Raw genomic sequence first — 15,863 nt, forward strand, 5'->3', positions numbered from 1 at the left:
CTCAAATGTATCATCTAGCCAACAAGTGTTGAAATATTTTAGTCGCAGCCAGGATGGTGCATTGGGTTGTAGGATGACAGATGGTAGGAGACTAACCACAGCACCTTTGGATGAGGATGCTGCTGGGTGCAGACACTCCTATATCCTCCAGCCAACGCACCACATCTCCTCCTCACTATGCAAGTACTCAGAGACCTACTAATGGTCTCTGATCAGTCATTTTCTCTCAATAGTTCCTCTTCCTGGGACCTATAAGGCTACTCTGGAGGAGCCACCACCTGAGGCCTGCATTTGCTGATGCCCTGGAGGGTTTAGCTTTTTCCTCTCATATTAGAAACCTAATGTTTTCTCCCTCTTTGCAGTTGAACTATTGCTGGAACTTATAGCTTTTGCTACAAAATTTTTTTGTACTCACAGCAGGGATACCAAAGCCTCCAGCTCAAACTAAGCATTAGAAGTTTATTTTCAGTCTATGTATACAATGGTGCTTAAGAAAGCATTAGCATGAAGCAGATCTTTATTTCCCAGATAACCTTTCAGACTCCATCACTGTGGTTAATCTGACTGAAGGAAAGTCACCAAATCGGATTTAAAAACAAAAAAAAAAAAACACAAAAAACAAAAAAACAAAAAACAAAAAACAAAAAAAAAACAAAAAAAAAAAGAGAGAGAAAGCCCAAACTTCCATTCCAACAACAGAAGCAGCACAGCAAGGCCACCGTTGGGGGGAAAGAAAAAGAAAAATTGTCTGAACCATGCCAGACACTTCCAGCAATTCTGTTGCTAGCCACAGAAATCTCTGGCAATGGCCTGAGCAAACATCAACAGATGGAAAGAGAAGGTAGGAGATCCAACCGTAATGAGAAACCAGGTACTGGAAGAAGTGAAGGGAACAGGGCCAGTGGTCATGACTAAAAAGAGAGAAATAGCACCCAGGCCACCAAAATATCTTTCTAGAACCCCCCTCAAAAAAAAAAAAAAACACACACACACACTCTGCTAAATCTGTTGTTTGTTTTGATGCCAAGGAAAGAAAACAGCTAGAAAAATTTTGAATCACAAGTCTCACATGAAAGAGTTCCATGCTTTGTGATACACATTGGGACTCGAGCAACAATTCCTAGAGGTCCCAAGAAATCCAAAAGTTCAGATTCTCCTGCAAGAAATTTAACTATATTAAAAGATTCATGCTTCATGAGTGTGCCTGCTAGCCCCAGTGAATTAGTCACAAGTTTTAAAGTACATGCACAGTTTATAAACTTAAATGAGTTAAAATTAGAAATTCATCCAAACTCTGATTTCCTTGCTCTTATAGGCTTGTTCTTACCCAAGCACCATTAAAATAAAACAAGAGCACTTAACAGTTTTAGTATTTTAGTATTCAAAGGCCCCAGTTTGATTTTAATGAATAGTGTTTGATACTCCATGTGTTTGAAAGTCTCTCCCTATATTGTAGCAACCCAGATTTCCAGACTATAGGAAAACTTAAAGAATCATCTGCTTTATTTTCAGCTTAACAGACTGTCTTACAATGACTACAACATAGTATGAAATTTAAAAAAGAAATGAGCTATGTTGTAAAAAAAAAAAAAAATCAAAATTATGGAAATTTTTAACACTTCTTTTCAGTAGTTATTCTACAATATGAACTAGCTCACTATATCTCTTATCTTGGATCCTCTCCACTTATATCATTAGGTTACTTTTAGTTCTAGCTCTTTGAATACTAGATTCCTTCATTGTAAACTTCTGAGACTAATATTAGACATTTATGCAACACTTGTCTTTGCTTGGACAAGTTGTACATATTTAGTTCTTCCAGAATCTGTTTTAGTAAGCTTGGTCTTTACTGTATTGGATTTGCTGTTTTTGGTATTTTTGGAAATGGAGAAAAACAGAAGTGAATGCAACAACCCAGACAATCCTTTAAAGAAAAAAGAAAGCAAGCTTCCAAATCTTAGTACAAGATGCTTTCCTTATACTTCAAATGCTAATGCTGTATGTGGAGATTGTCGAGAGCTTTACTCGGCAGAGTACAGAAGTTTCCTCAAGTTTATCCCACTCCCAGAATGGGTGCAGAACAAACTTGGAGACTGTTTCAAGTTCAAGAGATACTAGCTAGTGTTACAGGAAATCTTCTAGCGCTTTTTGAATAGCCATGGTCTATTACACAAATACATGTTTAGGGAGCTATTAAAAACACAGATTAACCTCAAAACCACAGAAGTTCCTTTGGAACCTTTCTGGTTCATTATGCATTTGTATCAAGAGACTCTTAGATTCCAGCCATGGAGTCAAGGCAGGCTCATGCCTTCTTTATAGTGACTTTTTTCCATCAGATAAACAGTAAGGACATTATCATTTTCAAATTACACTTACAAAAGCATTTAGACTGGGAAAACAATACAAATATTACCCAGTCTAACAGAACAACTCTAAAACTGTAGGTCTCTTTTTACAGGAGGAAATTGCCACTCAAATGCCACTAAAAGAATTCTCAGTTATGGATCACTAGCAATATTGATTGTAATGGCTCCTGTGGAAACATTACGGTCTATCATAACAATGTTGTTCCTGCTGCAAATATGTTAATCTGCTAAAACCCTTCTGAACAATCTTCAGAATTCTCTTTTACACCATGCCCATTATTTTAGCATCTTCCTGCAGTACACAAAGTTGTCAGTAGCATTTCCCAAGATGGCAAAATACTGAACTAAGTTTTTTAAACTCCTATTTCTCTCTGAAGTCATCGGGAATATGGAAAAGTATACATGAAAAAGAGCAAACTAAAATATAGTTTAACATAAATATCATTTTTCTGCAAAATTCTTGCACATTAAAAATGGCTACAGCAATTTTTCCAAAGTGCTTTAAAGAAAGAATTTACTCCCTGAATGAGACCATGACTTAAATAACATCTTCACAACAAATTTGCCTTAAATTTTTAAAGTCCAGTGAGAGCTACCTGAAAAATTCAACTAAGCAGTCATAATGGATATTCATCATTGAAAACAATAGATGACCAAACAAAAACTTAAAGTACTCTTACAATATTTCTTCTCAGATTTTCCAGTGCAAAGTTGTTGGACAGAGATGGACAAATCAATACATTTTAAATATCAAGACAAAATATTGAGGGATTTAGAAAAAAAATGAGCTGCAATTTTTTCCTTTTTCTTTCTTTCTTTTTTGTTAAGAATTCTGTCTAATGCTCCACCCTATATCCAGCTCTACCTTAAAAATTAAGGTAGGAAAACATTGCTGCTGAGTAGATTTTTAAGTTTGGCACGTAACCAAAGATGACAACGTAAAGAGAACTGAAGAGTAACTACATGAAAGCATAGTTTCCTGTGACAGCTATATATAATCTCCAGCTCTTATCCACTGGTTTTAAATAACTTACGAGCTCAGTTCTATACCTCCCTTAAGACGCAGTGGAAGCAGCAAAATTAACCATTCTTACCTCTCCAAGCCAGCATCCCTATACCCTGGTGAATACAGACTAGAAGACTGCAAGCAGTAAGGGGAGCATAGAAAATTTATTTCCCAGGTCTTACAAGCAAACAATAGTGTGTGAGAATGAGGGGAAAAAACAGACATAAAGGTTAATCTACAACATGAAAGAATATATAGGAAATGCTGTCCTCTGAAGCAGCATTGAGAAATAAACACTGATGCAATAAAAATATAAAAACCCCTTGCCCAGCTAGTCTCAGCCACTCTACACCACCACAGAACTATGTCACAACAAAACAGTTATATAAGGATAGCAAGACCTTGCCTTCCCACGTCACTACCCTTTGCTAATTTAGTCCTCCTCCAGCAGTATGGAAAGACGTGCTTGACACCTACCCAGAACAGTCACTGTGCCCTCTCTCTCATGATACGCATGCAGCAAGGTGCCCGGTTCTTTCTGGCACCCAGAACAGATGTGGTCTCACTACCAGCATAACATTTAACCTCACCTGAGATCACAGCACCCTGCTATTTCAGCAAGAGAGGCCTCCCCTTCTCAGGGCACAAGGGCAGCTTCACCCCCAGAGCAGCATACCAATACCATCTTCCTGTATTTTTGTTCCACATATAACCTGGAGCCCACCTCATACTGGTCTTCAGCTTCCAAATAATACTACCCAGACAATCTGTCTATCTGAAAAATTTCTAAAGATTTTTGTCTAAGTTTTTTAAACCTTTAGAAAAGGCCTGATTACAAATCTAGTAACAAGTAATTGCAACTCTGGCTGTTGTTAATTAAGTATGAATTGGTTTGGGCAAAACTGAGTGTTTACACAGAACATGGTCATTTGAGTTAACAAGAACAAAACTGTCAGGAAAAAAAATATTTTGGACTGCCCCAACAGAAAAGGAGCCCCAGAGACTTCTATTTATTGCAAATATTTGAAGCAACCTGGCTGTGAAGAACACCAGGTCAACAGAAATTCTACTGAACTCAATGAGACTACTTGCAAAGTATGACATGGCTCCTGAATCAGCTAGTATTCAGCTGCTCCTTTACTAAATGCAAATATAAGTTTATTGGGGAAGGCAAAGTGGCAGAGGCAGGAGGCTTTAGCTAGCCTGTTGAGCTGAGCCAAAGCTGCGGAAACCATGCTGTTCAGCATCACTTCCCCCCAGGATCACAGCAGGTAAGTTACAGTGACTACATCAGCAAGCACATATCTCTTCTCCTCGTGCTTGGTCTTCCTGCAGAGTCTAAGCTGTTTGGATGCACCAGAAGGTGCCAAGCACCCATACTGAGACATATGGCAAGAGATGCAAGTACCTGAAAAAAAAAAAAAAAAAGAAAAGAAAAGAAAAAACACTCAAAGACTTCAGAGGGTATATTTAATTTTGTTTGTTTCTTTCCCCTCCACAAAAGCCATTATAGAAAAATAAAAAACAGAAAAAAAAATTTGTGTAAAAAAAAAAATCTTTACTTGCAAGGAACAGTGACATCATTTTTTAGTCATCCTTAAAACATTATTGCTCTACACTTAAGCCTTCACGATGCTTTACACAACTAATGCACATTCTCAAAGACATTATTTGGAACTTTCAGCATTAGACAGTTACAATCCCTACATACTACAGGCCAAATTTTCTATCATTCCCTAACATCATTCTGCATTAACTAGGTGTTAATGATTACATATAGAAATTACAGGCATCCTTTCTCTAGAAATCCAAGTTTCTTTGGCAACTGCAGTTTATTAGATCCACATTTACATTCTACTTCTCAGTTCTACCCTATACTCTTCCTTCTTATTCACAAGTCAACTACATTGTTCTTCTTTTGATAGCTTTCTAATTTTTTTTTTTTAATAAGCCAGCATGGCAGTATTTAGTGTACAGCACAGCACAACACAATCTCCAGTATTAGGTATATTTATCATTGTTCAGCAGTAAAGTGTGTACTTATCTACTGCACAGCTATACATGACAGCTCTGTGCACATTAATTCCACCTGGCTCAGGACAGGAAAGGCACACGGGATTCTCACATATCACCACCTACATTTTGGGCAGACTCTTCAAGCAGCAAATGCTGCCCAAACACCTCCTCCTGCTACTGCTGCCACCACCACCAAGAGAAGGCGGATGCCGAATATTCACTCATACTTGTGGAGTGAGGCTGTCTCACAGCAGCTGTCCCCACTTTGCAAACTCCAGCAGAAGCAGGAGTCACCCAGCTCTGCAGGGTTCTTCTCTCTAGCCCCCACCCCAGCTGTAACCTCAACCCAAGTTGTGCTCTGCCCCAACAGCTACTATCAGCAGCAAATGCAGGGGTGAAGGAGTCAACCTTGGAAGACACAGAAGGTGGAAGGGCAAAGAGAGCATCAGTGGTAGGGATAAGCTGCTGCTGCAGGTATTTCAAAATCTGGATCTCTCTGGCCACTGAGTTGTCAGAGTAATTGGCTACACTAGATATTCCTAGTGCTGAAAAGAGTTTCATTTTAGCAAGTACTGGAGTTATTTCAGTCTTTCCCAAAACTATAGGACAGGGGTTTTCCTTTCTCACTTCAAAAAGTCCTGGGAATATTAAATATCCACAAGTGACCTCTGTGCTGGAGGTCCCACATTTTGAGGATGCATTGATTCCAAGAGAGAAATCAGAGCTTGTGAGAAAAATAGCTGCAGATAGCTACACTCTATACTAGTCAGCTATGCCAGTTGATGACATGAGCAGCCTCTCCTCCAGCTGTCTGTTACAGCTCCTCTAGGACAGGACTCTGGTCTTTAATACAGCTGGAGAGAGCGCATCTTATGGGACTCACTAATGCACATCACTGCAGGCAGCCAATTTAGCTCCAGCTGCTGGCTGGCTTTGCCATCAGGAGATTAGGGAGTGCTCATATGATCTCTTGCTTTGGAAAAGTTGTGGGGACAGTAACCTCTAGCTACTGGGCAGTGATAAGCAGCTGGGAACAGTAACATTTTGAACAGGCTCAGCTGGAACCAGGAGAGAGCATCTGTCTATAGCTCCAGTGACAGGTGGCAAGGAAAAAAGCATGTAAAATGTATAGCCAACCTAAATTCTGTTTTTATAGGAAGAGAGAGTTTGTCACCTGGTTTTAGAGATGTCCTTCTAGCACTTTTAGCAATATTACGAGCGACACCATTGGTCAGAAACCAGTGATCCTTCCAAGGAACATTGGATATATAGGTAGTAATAGTCTTGCTAGCATTTAAGTACTGGGCTGATCATCTAGCCATGCAGCAATATGTAACAAACCATTTATACAAAGTGGTCTATTTTAGTTTTATTTTCTGCCAGTAGTTTGTGCCAGCAAGACCCAATTCAAAAAAAAAAAAAAAGGCAGTACTGTTAAGTCTTTTCATGTATCATACTGACAGATTAAATCAGCTCTTTGGGGTTTTATAGCACTTCTTGTTCCCCATCATAATCTACCATATACTGCCTCCAGCACTGTCCCTTCTCATCAAGAAGACATAAGCATTGTTTATAACCATGTTAAAATTAACATATCCTAACTGTTTTTTTTTAAAAAAAAACAACAACACTCATCTGAGCACAAAATTTGGAACTCATTACAAATATATACAAGCCTTCCGATTTTCATGCCATCATGCCCTTTTAATTTTGCCTTAAATGTATTTGTAAGCATCCAACTGCACTACTCTATTCTCCCATTATGCCCTTCTTTGACGGGTCTATATTTTTCTTACACGTCACCTTGCTTTCATGTTTACTTTGTGGCTCTTCACTTGATTTAGAGGGAACCTTCTACTCTCCACAGCTGTTGGAGGTGTTTGAAAGATGCATCTATTATTACACAAATTCTTTGGGCAAGGCAACCTTAATTCATAGTATTTACATGCAAAAGCAGTTAAAGAAATGTAATACGGAGTCTGAAATCAGGGTGAGATAAGGTGAGAAAGCTGCTACAGAGAGGACTGTCAGAAAGAAACAAAGTTACTGTTACCTTAGATTCACATACTCCAGAGCAGTTTCCTGTTACAGGTTGAAATACCTGGCTTCAGTCGGAGTTTGCATGTGCTTAGAGTTAATTACATGCTCAAACTCAAGTCATAGTCCCAATACATCCAAAAACCCTAATGGTATGCAGCCCATTGTTTGTGTTTATGAAAATTCAAGAGGTAGACAAAAGTTACATGTGCAACATGTATAACAATTAGGGTTTTTAATATTTCATAGGAAAATGGCTACATTTGCTTTCATCTGCACTTATCCACTCAAATTTATTAACATGGTATACTTACAAAGAAAGAAGTATAAGAGTGACAATAATTGGCATATCTCCAAAAGGAGCTCAAAGCCTTCCTCAAACACATTAATTGCACTTCAATCCACCCATCTGATTTCAGTATTGCTTTAAATGTTATCCTTATTTTGGAAGAATTGAATTGATTTTTACAAAGGGAAAACTGAGGCATTGAGAACGCCAATATGTATGAGAAGAGTCACCAGCAAGAAGTTTATGCCAAAGATCATCTGACTTCTGTTCTGATATTCTGGCTAGAAGAATTTTTTCCTCGACGTATTTTGACATAATCTGTTGGCTAGAAGTGCTGGCAGATGTTCATACATAGCAATACTAACATTCTGGAAGACTTCCTCCTATTTTCTACTCATATTTTCCCCACAAGCTACAGTGGAGCATTTTACAATTACTTTGTAAATCACATTTCTGCAGCAAAAGAAATCCTTGTGGCTAAATAGGGCCAAATTACAGCAGTATTCAGGTGTTATCCACTACAATCAAGGAGCAGCAGGAAGCTAAAAAGCTTAGAATTCAAGACCATGGTATCTAATCCAACTGAAAACAAAGGCAAGACTTGTGAAACAAGTCTTTACTTTGTATGCAGATTTGACTGCAGATTTCAAATGGCTAGATTGATTTCTAAGTCAGAAACTATACGGAATAATCTAAGGTTTCCTGAATTGTACATAATAGAACAAAAGTACCTTCACCAAGAAAGCACATACTCTGCTCTATGGTCTAGAAATAGAAGTTCCTTAAAAAAAATCAATTATTGAAAGAAGAATTTATCAGTGGCCAATTAGACACTAACAATTTCTCATGCTGAAGATTGATGCTGCACCCAATTAAGCAATTTCTACCCAGTCAAAACTGACTTTCTATCTAGAAAAAGGACACTATTCTGCTTTAACTGCAGGTACAATTTTAATTGTCCACGAACTGTCAGCAGCTCAACCTGCCACTCTTATGATTACTTTCCAAAATAAAGGCCTCCATTTAGCCCTTTATGTTTAAGTGTACCTAAAGGAATATTTTTTGCGCAGAAGAATGTAACACAGTCTGAGCTTCAACCTCTCAGGCTGACAGCACCAGCTAGAACTTCTGGCCAGTAGGAAGCACAACAACAACAAATTATCTGAAGAGGATTTACAGATAAGGGATTATGCCAGCTGAGAACATGGTCTACAAAAAACCTCTAAGGGTAAAATACTGAAGTGACACAAAAATGCATGTTGCACAAAAAACAGAACACTGTTTAAAGCTTTGAGAGTAAGTTCATAGATCATTTAAAATCATTTGCATCTTTTTAGACTCAAGTCAGTTGTCTAAATGACTAAGGCTTTGACTAAGGCAAAAGAGGTAAAAATAAATTTGAAGTCTGCAGTTCATACATTTCAACTTTACACATTGCAAGTACATATATTAAAAAGCATTCACTGCAATGTTCCCAAGGCGTTAGCTCTAAGAGCAAAATAAAAAAAAGTCTGAATGAGTATGGAAATTTCTATATTCTTAAATGCAAGTTAGAAAATGAAAATTTGTCTGTTCAGGGAAGCCTCCATTTCCTGAATGAATGTCAGCTGCCCAATTATGCAGTAACAGAAAAAGTGCATCCAATCCTGCAGGGTGCTAAAGACTTCCCAAGGGATACTGACTGAGTTCAACCACCATTTTAGACCAGTGTTTTTGTCCTTGTTATCCCCCTGCCCATTCCTCTGAGCAAAAGAAAAGGGGTGTATGTAAATTTAAAGTCATGTCCTCTTTGTTATGACTAAATGGACAAATTATTTGGGATTTACATACTTGTTTTTACAGAAAAAGAGGGACAACTGAAAAAAAAAAGAAAAATCTAAATATTGTTTACTAATCTAGTAATCTTTTTGCCCCAAAACTGGGAAAATATACAGTAAAAAGACTTATTATTACAATCCTAATCCTATTACCACTGAATCAGATGGAGTTTTGACTTTTTCCTATTTTAACACTGTTGGGAGCCTCAAATCAGAGCACTATACCTTATACACTACACCTATTTTAGGACATGAACCACAGAGCTGTACATGTGTGCTGCCACACTAAGCAGTTACCCTCTTCAGAGGTCTCTGTCAGAAGCAGCGAGCCCACCGCTGACATTTAAGAACAGCATGTGTCAGTGTTTCTTAATGCACATGCCTGTGAGTCTCCACCTTAGTATCCACAGCGACACATGCTGGCTGTACCAGGGAAGAACATCACTACAGAGATCACCTTAAAAAAAGCCTTTGGCAACTATTTACCTCCTGACAAATTATCTCATTAATGCAAGCATGAAAGAAATTCTCTCTCCAGCTCTTATCTCCCTGAAATTATAACTATTCTGTATGGTAAACACAGCCTCTTGCCTGTTGCACCAGAAATTCTTCCAGAGCTTAAACTCCTAGCATGCCACAAGAAGCCAATAACCATGCCCCCATATTTTAAAACTACAAATCGATGCAGAAATTTTCTCACTCCACCAGCTGTTGAGCCATATTTCTTGCTCTTATTCAGCCAAGTTTATAAAAAAACCCACTCCATTAGCTTTCAGCTCAAAATTTTGCTTTTAAAGGTCACTTTTAGGCTTTTTTAAAAAATGAGGATGGAGATTTTTCCCAAAAACATATCCCTGACTCCAGCTTCATGCAAGATGTCAACACACTATTAAAGCATAGCTTTAAAAAAAAATACACTGAAACAAGCAGATACAACGAGCAGCCCACTCCAATAAGTTTGGCTATGGGGTGATAGATGTTACTGACCTAAGTTGTTAATAATAAGGGCTGTGTCTGGTTTTGGAATAACACTCCTAAGCATGTTTTTGAAAGGGGGAGCATGACTGCTACTTTCTTTCCTTCCCCAGCACACACAAAAAAAAGGAGGGGGGGGAAGAAGAGGAGGAGGGGGAAGGAGAGGGGAGGGAGCTGCCCGTACCTGGGAAGAGGAAGGCTTTGCTCCCGTTGTGCAGCCCCGGCACCTGGCGCACGCCCGCCGCCGCGGCGCCGCCCAGCCGCAGCTCGGACAGCACGTCGATCTGCAGCGAGGGGTCCACGCCGAAACCTGCAACTGACCCGCAAACTCCGCGTTACCACCACACGCCGCAACTTTCCGCCCCGCGGGCGGCGGCGGCGGCGGGGCGCGGGCAGCGCCGCGGCCCCGGTCCCGGTCCCGGCCCCGGCGCGGCGGCCGCCTACCTGCTCGGAGGCAGAGGAGGAAGCAGAGCGCGCCCGCGCCGATGCCCGACTCCATGGCACTCGGCGGCGCTCAGTCCATAGTCCCCCTTCCCCGCAGCCGCGGAAAAGCCTGCGGGCAGCGCCCGGGTCCCGCCCCGTCTCTCACCGGGAGGAGCGGACCCCCCGCCGCCCCGCAGCGCGCATCACGGCGCCCGCCGCCGCTGCCGCCGCCCTGCGCCGCCGGCGCACACAAAGCGCGGGGCGGGGGGCGCTGCCCTCCGGCCGCGGGCACGCAACGGGAGAGGTGCGTGGGGTGGGGGTGGGGGGGCGCCGCGGCCCCGCGCCTCGTCGCCTTCGCGCCGGAGCGGCCGCGACCTGCCGCTGCTGCTGCCGCCGCCGCCGGCCCTCGCGGGAGCCACCACCTCCTCCCGCCGTCCGGCGGCGACACGCGGGGGCGACGCTTTATGCCGCGGGAGCCGCCCACCGCCTCCGCCGGGCAGGGCCGGGGCGGGGCGGGGCGGGGCCGGGGGTCCGCGCGGGCGGGGGCGGGGCCGCTGCAGCGGAGCCGTTAGGCGGGAAGTTTGAGGGGAGCCGTTAGGCGCCCGGGAGGCCGCCCGGTGGCCTCCGCTCGTGGTGGGCGGCGCTGGCCGTGGGCTCCCGGGCAGCTGCCACTCGGTGGCGCGGGCTTCCCTCGGACCGCTTTGCTTTCGCGTGCGCGTGTTGAAGTAACCGCTTTAATTCCTGGCCCAGCATAACATTTTCTAGGCTCTGGGAAAATCTCGGCCTGATCTTTCAGCTGAAATAGAAGCATTTTTTTGGGGGGTGGGGGCGGGTTTTGGGGGTGGGGGAACAACAGCGGACGGCGGGTTCCCGTTTGCCCTTTGGGGCAGGGAGATTTTGCAGTCACACAACAGTCCAGTTCTCCACTCCCCAGCAGATCCCCTGCAAGGGACATTGCTGTGGCTTACTTTTTGTGTCTGTAAAGGGGGCTAAGAATAGCCTCACTCTTACCTGCTCTTTTCTAAGGACTCTGATGAGCAAGGCAAAAATGCCTTGCTGCTGGTTAGCTTTCAGAGAAAAATGTTGGGTTTTTTTTTTCATTTTTTCCCATTTCCCATGCAAGGCAGTAAGACCTTGATGTCAGCTTGTGATTTCCTGCAGTGTTTATTGATCACCCTCAATTTATTCTGTATGATCTTTACAAATAATGAAACAATTCCAAAAACTGAAGGGAAGAGGGTTTTTTTTCTCTCTTTTTTCCCCCCCTCAAAGTAGACCATGGGGATCAGCAGCAAATTCCTTTCCAAGCTAGATCAACCAACTCAGATCCTAAGCAGTATAAAAAGCAATCAGCTGCTAATGTGAAAATCACCTTCTTTCTTATTTAAAAGAGAGAGAGAGAGAGAGAGGAAAGAGTATCTAAAACTGAGAGTGAGAAAATGAAATCCGTCTGTCAACCCAAACACACATCACCAGTGTCCACATGCAGCTCCGACAGCCCGTGTAATCTTAGAAGAGCTGCAGACGCCTCTTGCAGGTATTGGTGTTGGTAGAGACACGTGAGAGATGCTTCAACCTATCTCACTGCACCTGACCCAAAAACCAAAAGGGGAACCCTGCCAGTACCAGCTGCATAACTAGTGCCACAATATACCTGAGTTTCTATCTTAAACAGAGCCAGGAGACAGTGATGTTACAGCCCTGTCCTAAACAGCCTAACACCTCTTCTGCATACAAACTTTGTCTCCAGCCTGCTGGGGAAGTGGAGCTGCACTTCCGAACTGAGGAGATCCACCCACTGTCAAAGCAAGCTAATGGAAGAGGTGTTTCATTGTGGGAATTAATGGACAAGAGCCACACGTTGGTGGCTTCTTTCATGCTCTTTCACTCACATTGGTTATAGATAACTGAACCAGAAGCAATTAATTTGGGAAGAAATAGGTTCATAATTCAGAGCAATGACGGTGCATAACGAACCCCACAAGCACCTGAGCTGGGCATGCAAATGAACAGAAGGAAATAGGCAAACATCTGCATTTATTTTTTTGAATCTGCCAGCAGCTACGGGCAGTTTCCATCAATTGCTCCAGCCTCAGTGGAGGAAGCTTGGGAAGTAGCAGGAGTCCTCTTCAATCACCCCTTTCTCTCACAGTAGATCTCTGGGGAGTGACCGCTCATCTTCATGTCACGTACATAAGAGTCACTCATCCAACTCCATCCAGCCTACTTTATTTCCTGTTAGCACTATGTAGGCACATTATACCCATTGTATGGAGCTGCATTTCCGCTGTGTGAGCAATCAATTGAGAATTTCTACCAACACAAGGAATATGATGCTGAGAGGAACCTTTCAGAGATTTGCCTAAAACATATTTCTATGCAGGGGAATCACTTTCTGATCTCCCTAGAAACACAGAGTTTCACAGTGTTTTTGGGCATGCTGCTTTCTAAATTTGGATATTATGGAAATACTGAAAAGAAAATACTCTTTACATCTTGAGGTGCACAGGATGCTCTTCTCTTTGATGCAAACAATGTCTTTGAGACAGAAATCTATATACGCATCAACTGTGATCTTTTCCCAAAAAATGGTACAGCATATACATATCCAGTAAGAACCACATGCTGAAGAAAGCACAATCTTTCAGTGTTTTGTATACTAAACAAAGTCTCTGCTTAAAGCAACCCATTCCAGATATTAACCTGTAAGGCTCCCAGCAGGTTTCAAGGCTCTCCAGAGCATGGATATCTTACATCTATCTTCTTTTTCGGGGGGCATTAACATAGTTCAGTTCCACATAAACACTAGAGCAAACATTGCCCAAGGAAAGAGCTATAGATGACAAGACTAATTTTTTGCACTGATTTTTCATGGGACTCTTCATGAGATGACTGACTTCTCAAGGGACTCTTCTGAATACCATCCAGGGAGAGGTATTTGCATGTTTACAGTGAAATGAAAACAACCATCTTTACAAAACATCTAGGTTGACATGGCATCCTGTAATTCCACAGCAATGAACATGTCAGTGGTGTCACGCAAATATAAGCGAAAAGCCTTTTAGAGGCACTGACCCTGGACCCAGGCACACTCAAGGCTCTAGCAGCGGTGTTCCTGCCCCAGCTGCTCCTCTCCTCCAAGCAGGTGAGCCTGTAGGACTAGTAGGCAGATCAGCAGGAAAAAAACAAATTGATGCAGTGTAGTACCACTGACTTATGAACAGTCTTCAGGTGGTAAATGTTTCTATTTCAACAAGATTTTTGGAGGGAATAGATGTCATGATATTGACCCCAAGGTCCCCCCTACTAGATTTTTAGAAAGATAATTAGGTCTTCTGAATAATGAGTAATATTTACAATTGTCATTACAAATGAAAACTTAAGGACTGTCTTAAAAGCCCCAAGTTCAGGAATGATTTCAGTGCAAGGAGAATCTCATATTAATTATGCTTATGTTAATTATATGCTAATAAACTGAACTGAGTAAAGCTCTTAAAACATGCAGATGACAGTCTTGAACTGGGAAAGCATTACCTCTCCTACTACATCTTAACTGAGTTTATTTATTTTTAAAGAAAAACATAAATATTTTATTCACAGTAATTTTAACCATGTATTTCTACCCCAGGACCTGGAGAGTCCAAGCAAATTTAAGAAATATGTAAAGAATTGTCACTGACCTACTTAAAAACACTGATGCAACTTTTTTCCTACAGTATAAAAACCAGTCTTCTTTATATTGCAAAACACAGGTAGATGTTTACTCAACGTTATAGTGCTTTAGTGCAGCATTTGTACAGAAAAATGTTTGTAAAATATGATGTTCCATAATTCATACTTTTTGAAATGGAATAAAGAGAATAGTTTGTTGTCATAATGAAACAACTTTTTAATGTGATTGATACTGCTGAGGATAAGGGCTCTTATTAGTCACAATCAGGGAAACACAGGCAAATTATGCTGCAGGAGTTTCTGTTAATACCCTTCCATGTGGACTCCTATCTGCACTATTACATCATTACAATCCAGATTTTCCTTATATGAAAACTTTCCCATGTAAAATCCATGCAGTCATTGTGTGGTGTATAGCATGCCATGTGGGACTGAGGTGAGACCACTAAACTCATTTTCATTTGTTTTCTAAAGAAAGGTTTCAACAAAAAAAAAGAAACAAATCTCAGATGCTCTCCAGTTCTTGAATAAACTTCAGGTGTTTATTAGCTTTTTTACTTGCAAGCTTCCTGGCCAGCTATGTGAACTTGACCTGTGGCACTCTCTCCCTGCAACACATGCACACATCAATTTATTTGTTTATATAAATATATTTTTTTTGTACCTGTGCCTCTTCATAGGCCATCTCTTACATAGTCTTTCTCCCTGACTCTCCAAATGCTTTCTGACCTTTCTGCTTAGCAGTTCTGCTAAGGCATGCTGTCATGCTCATGCTCGCTTTCTCTCTCTCCCTCTCTCTCTCTCCCTCTTTCTCTCTCTCTCCCCCCTTCTCCCTATCTCCCTTTCTCATACAAATGTGCGTGCACACACACTCCTTTGCTACTCTCCTCTTTGCAATTTGTCAGTCTTGCAGTTTCTGCTGCATCAGAACTATATCCGTATTAAAATCTTGCATGCTGCAGGTTTCCTATCTCAAAAATGTACCATGTGTCCCTCACCAGGAAAGCCTCAGAGACCATAAGATTTAAATTTAGCACTTGGCTAAGGCCCAGCAGAGACTGCCAGACTGACTAAGCTGCACACCTACCATGACAATACTAGCCCAGTTAAAGGGCCATGGCATCAAAGGTGTTCCTCTCTAACATGCATTTGATGAAGACACATCACCGATTTTAGTTACACAGTTACGAATGTTTCATACAAATTTGCTATTGCCCCACTTATAATTTCAAAAATTACTTACCTTCATAAAAATAGAG

At 41.5% G+C, this 15,863-nt stretch overlaps 1 protein-coding gene across 1 annotated transcript in view; it reads right to left on the minus strand.

Moving 5' to 3' along the window:
• NELL2 (neural EGFL like 2) overlaps nt 1-11,164 on the minus strand; it is a 148,977-nt gene extending 137,813 nt beyond the window's left edge. Inside the window, exons 1-2 of the mRNA XM_062583812.1 lie at nt 10,954-11,164; nt 10,694-10,825 (exon numbers count right to left, since the gene is read on the minus strand). Coding sequence (XP_062439796.1) covers nt 10,694-10,825; nt 10,954-11,008 — 187 coding nt within the window. The 5' untranslated portion in view covers nt 11,009-11,164. The remainder of the gene's footprint in view (nt 1-10,693; nt 10,826-10,953) is intronic.
• Between the last annotated feature and the right edge of the window lie 4,699 nt (nt 11,165-15,863).

The sequence above is a fragment of the Rhea pennata genome, chromosome 1 (assembly GCF_028389875.1).
Source record: "Rhea pennata isolate bPtePen1 chromosome 1, bPtePen1.pri, whole genome shotgun sequence".
Lineage (NCBI taxonomy): Eukaryota > Metazoa > Chordata > Aves > Rheiformes > Rheidae > Rhea > Rhea pennata.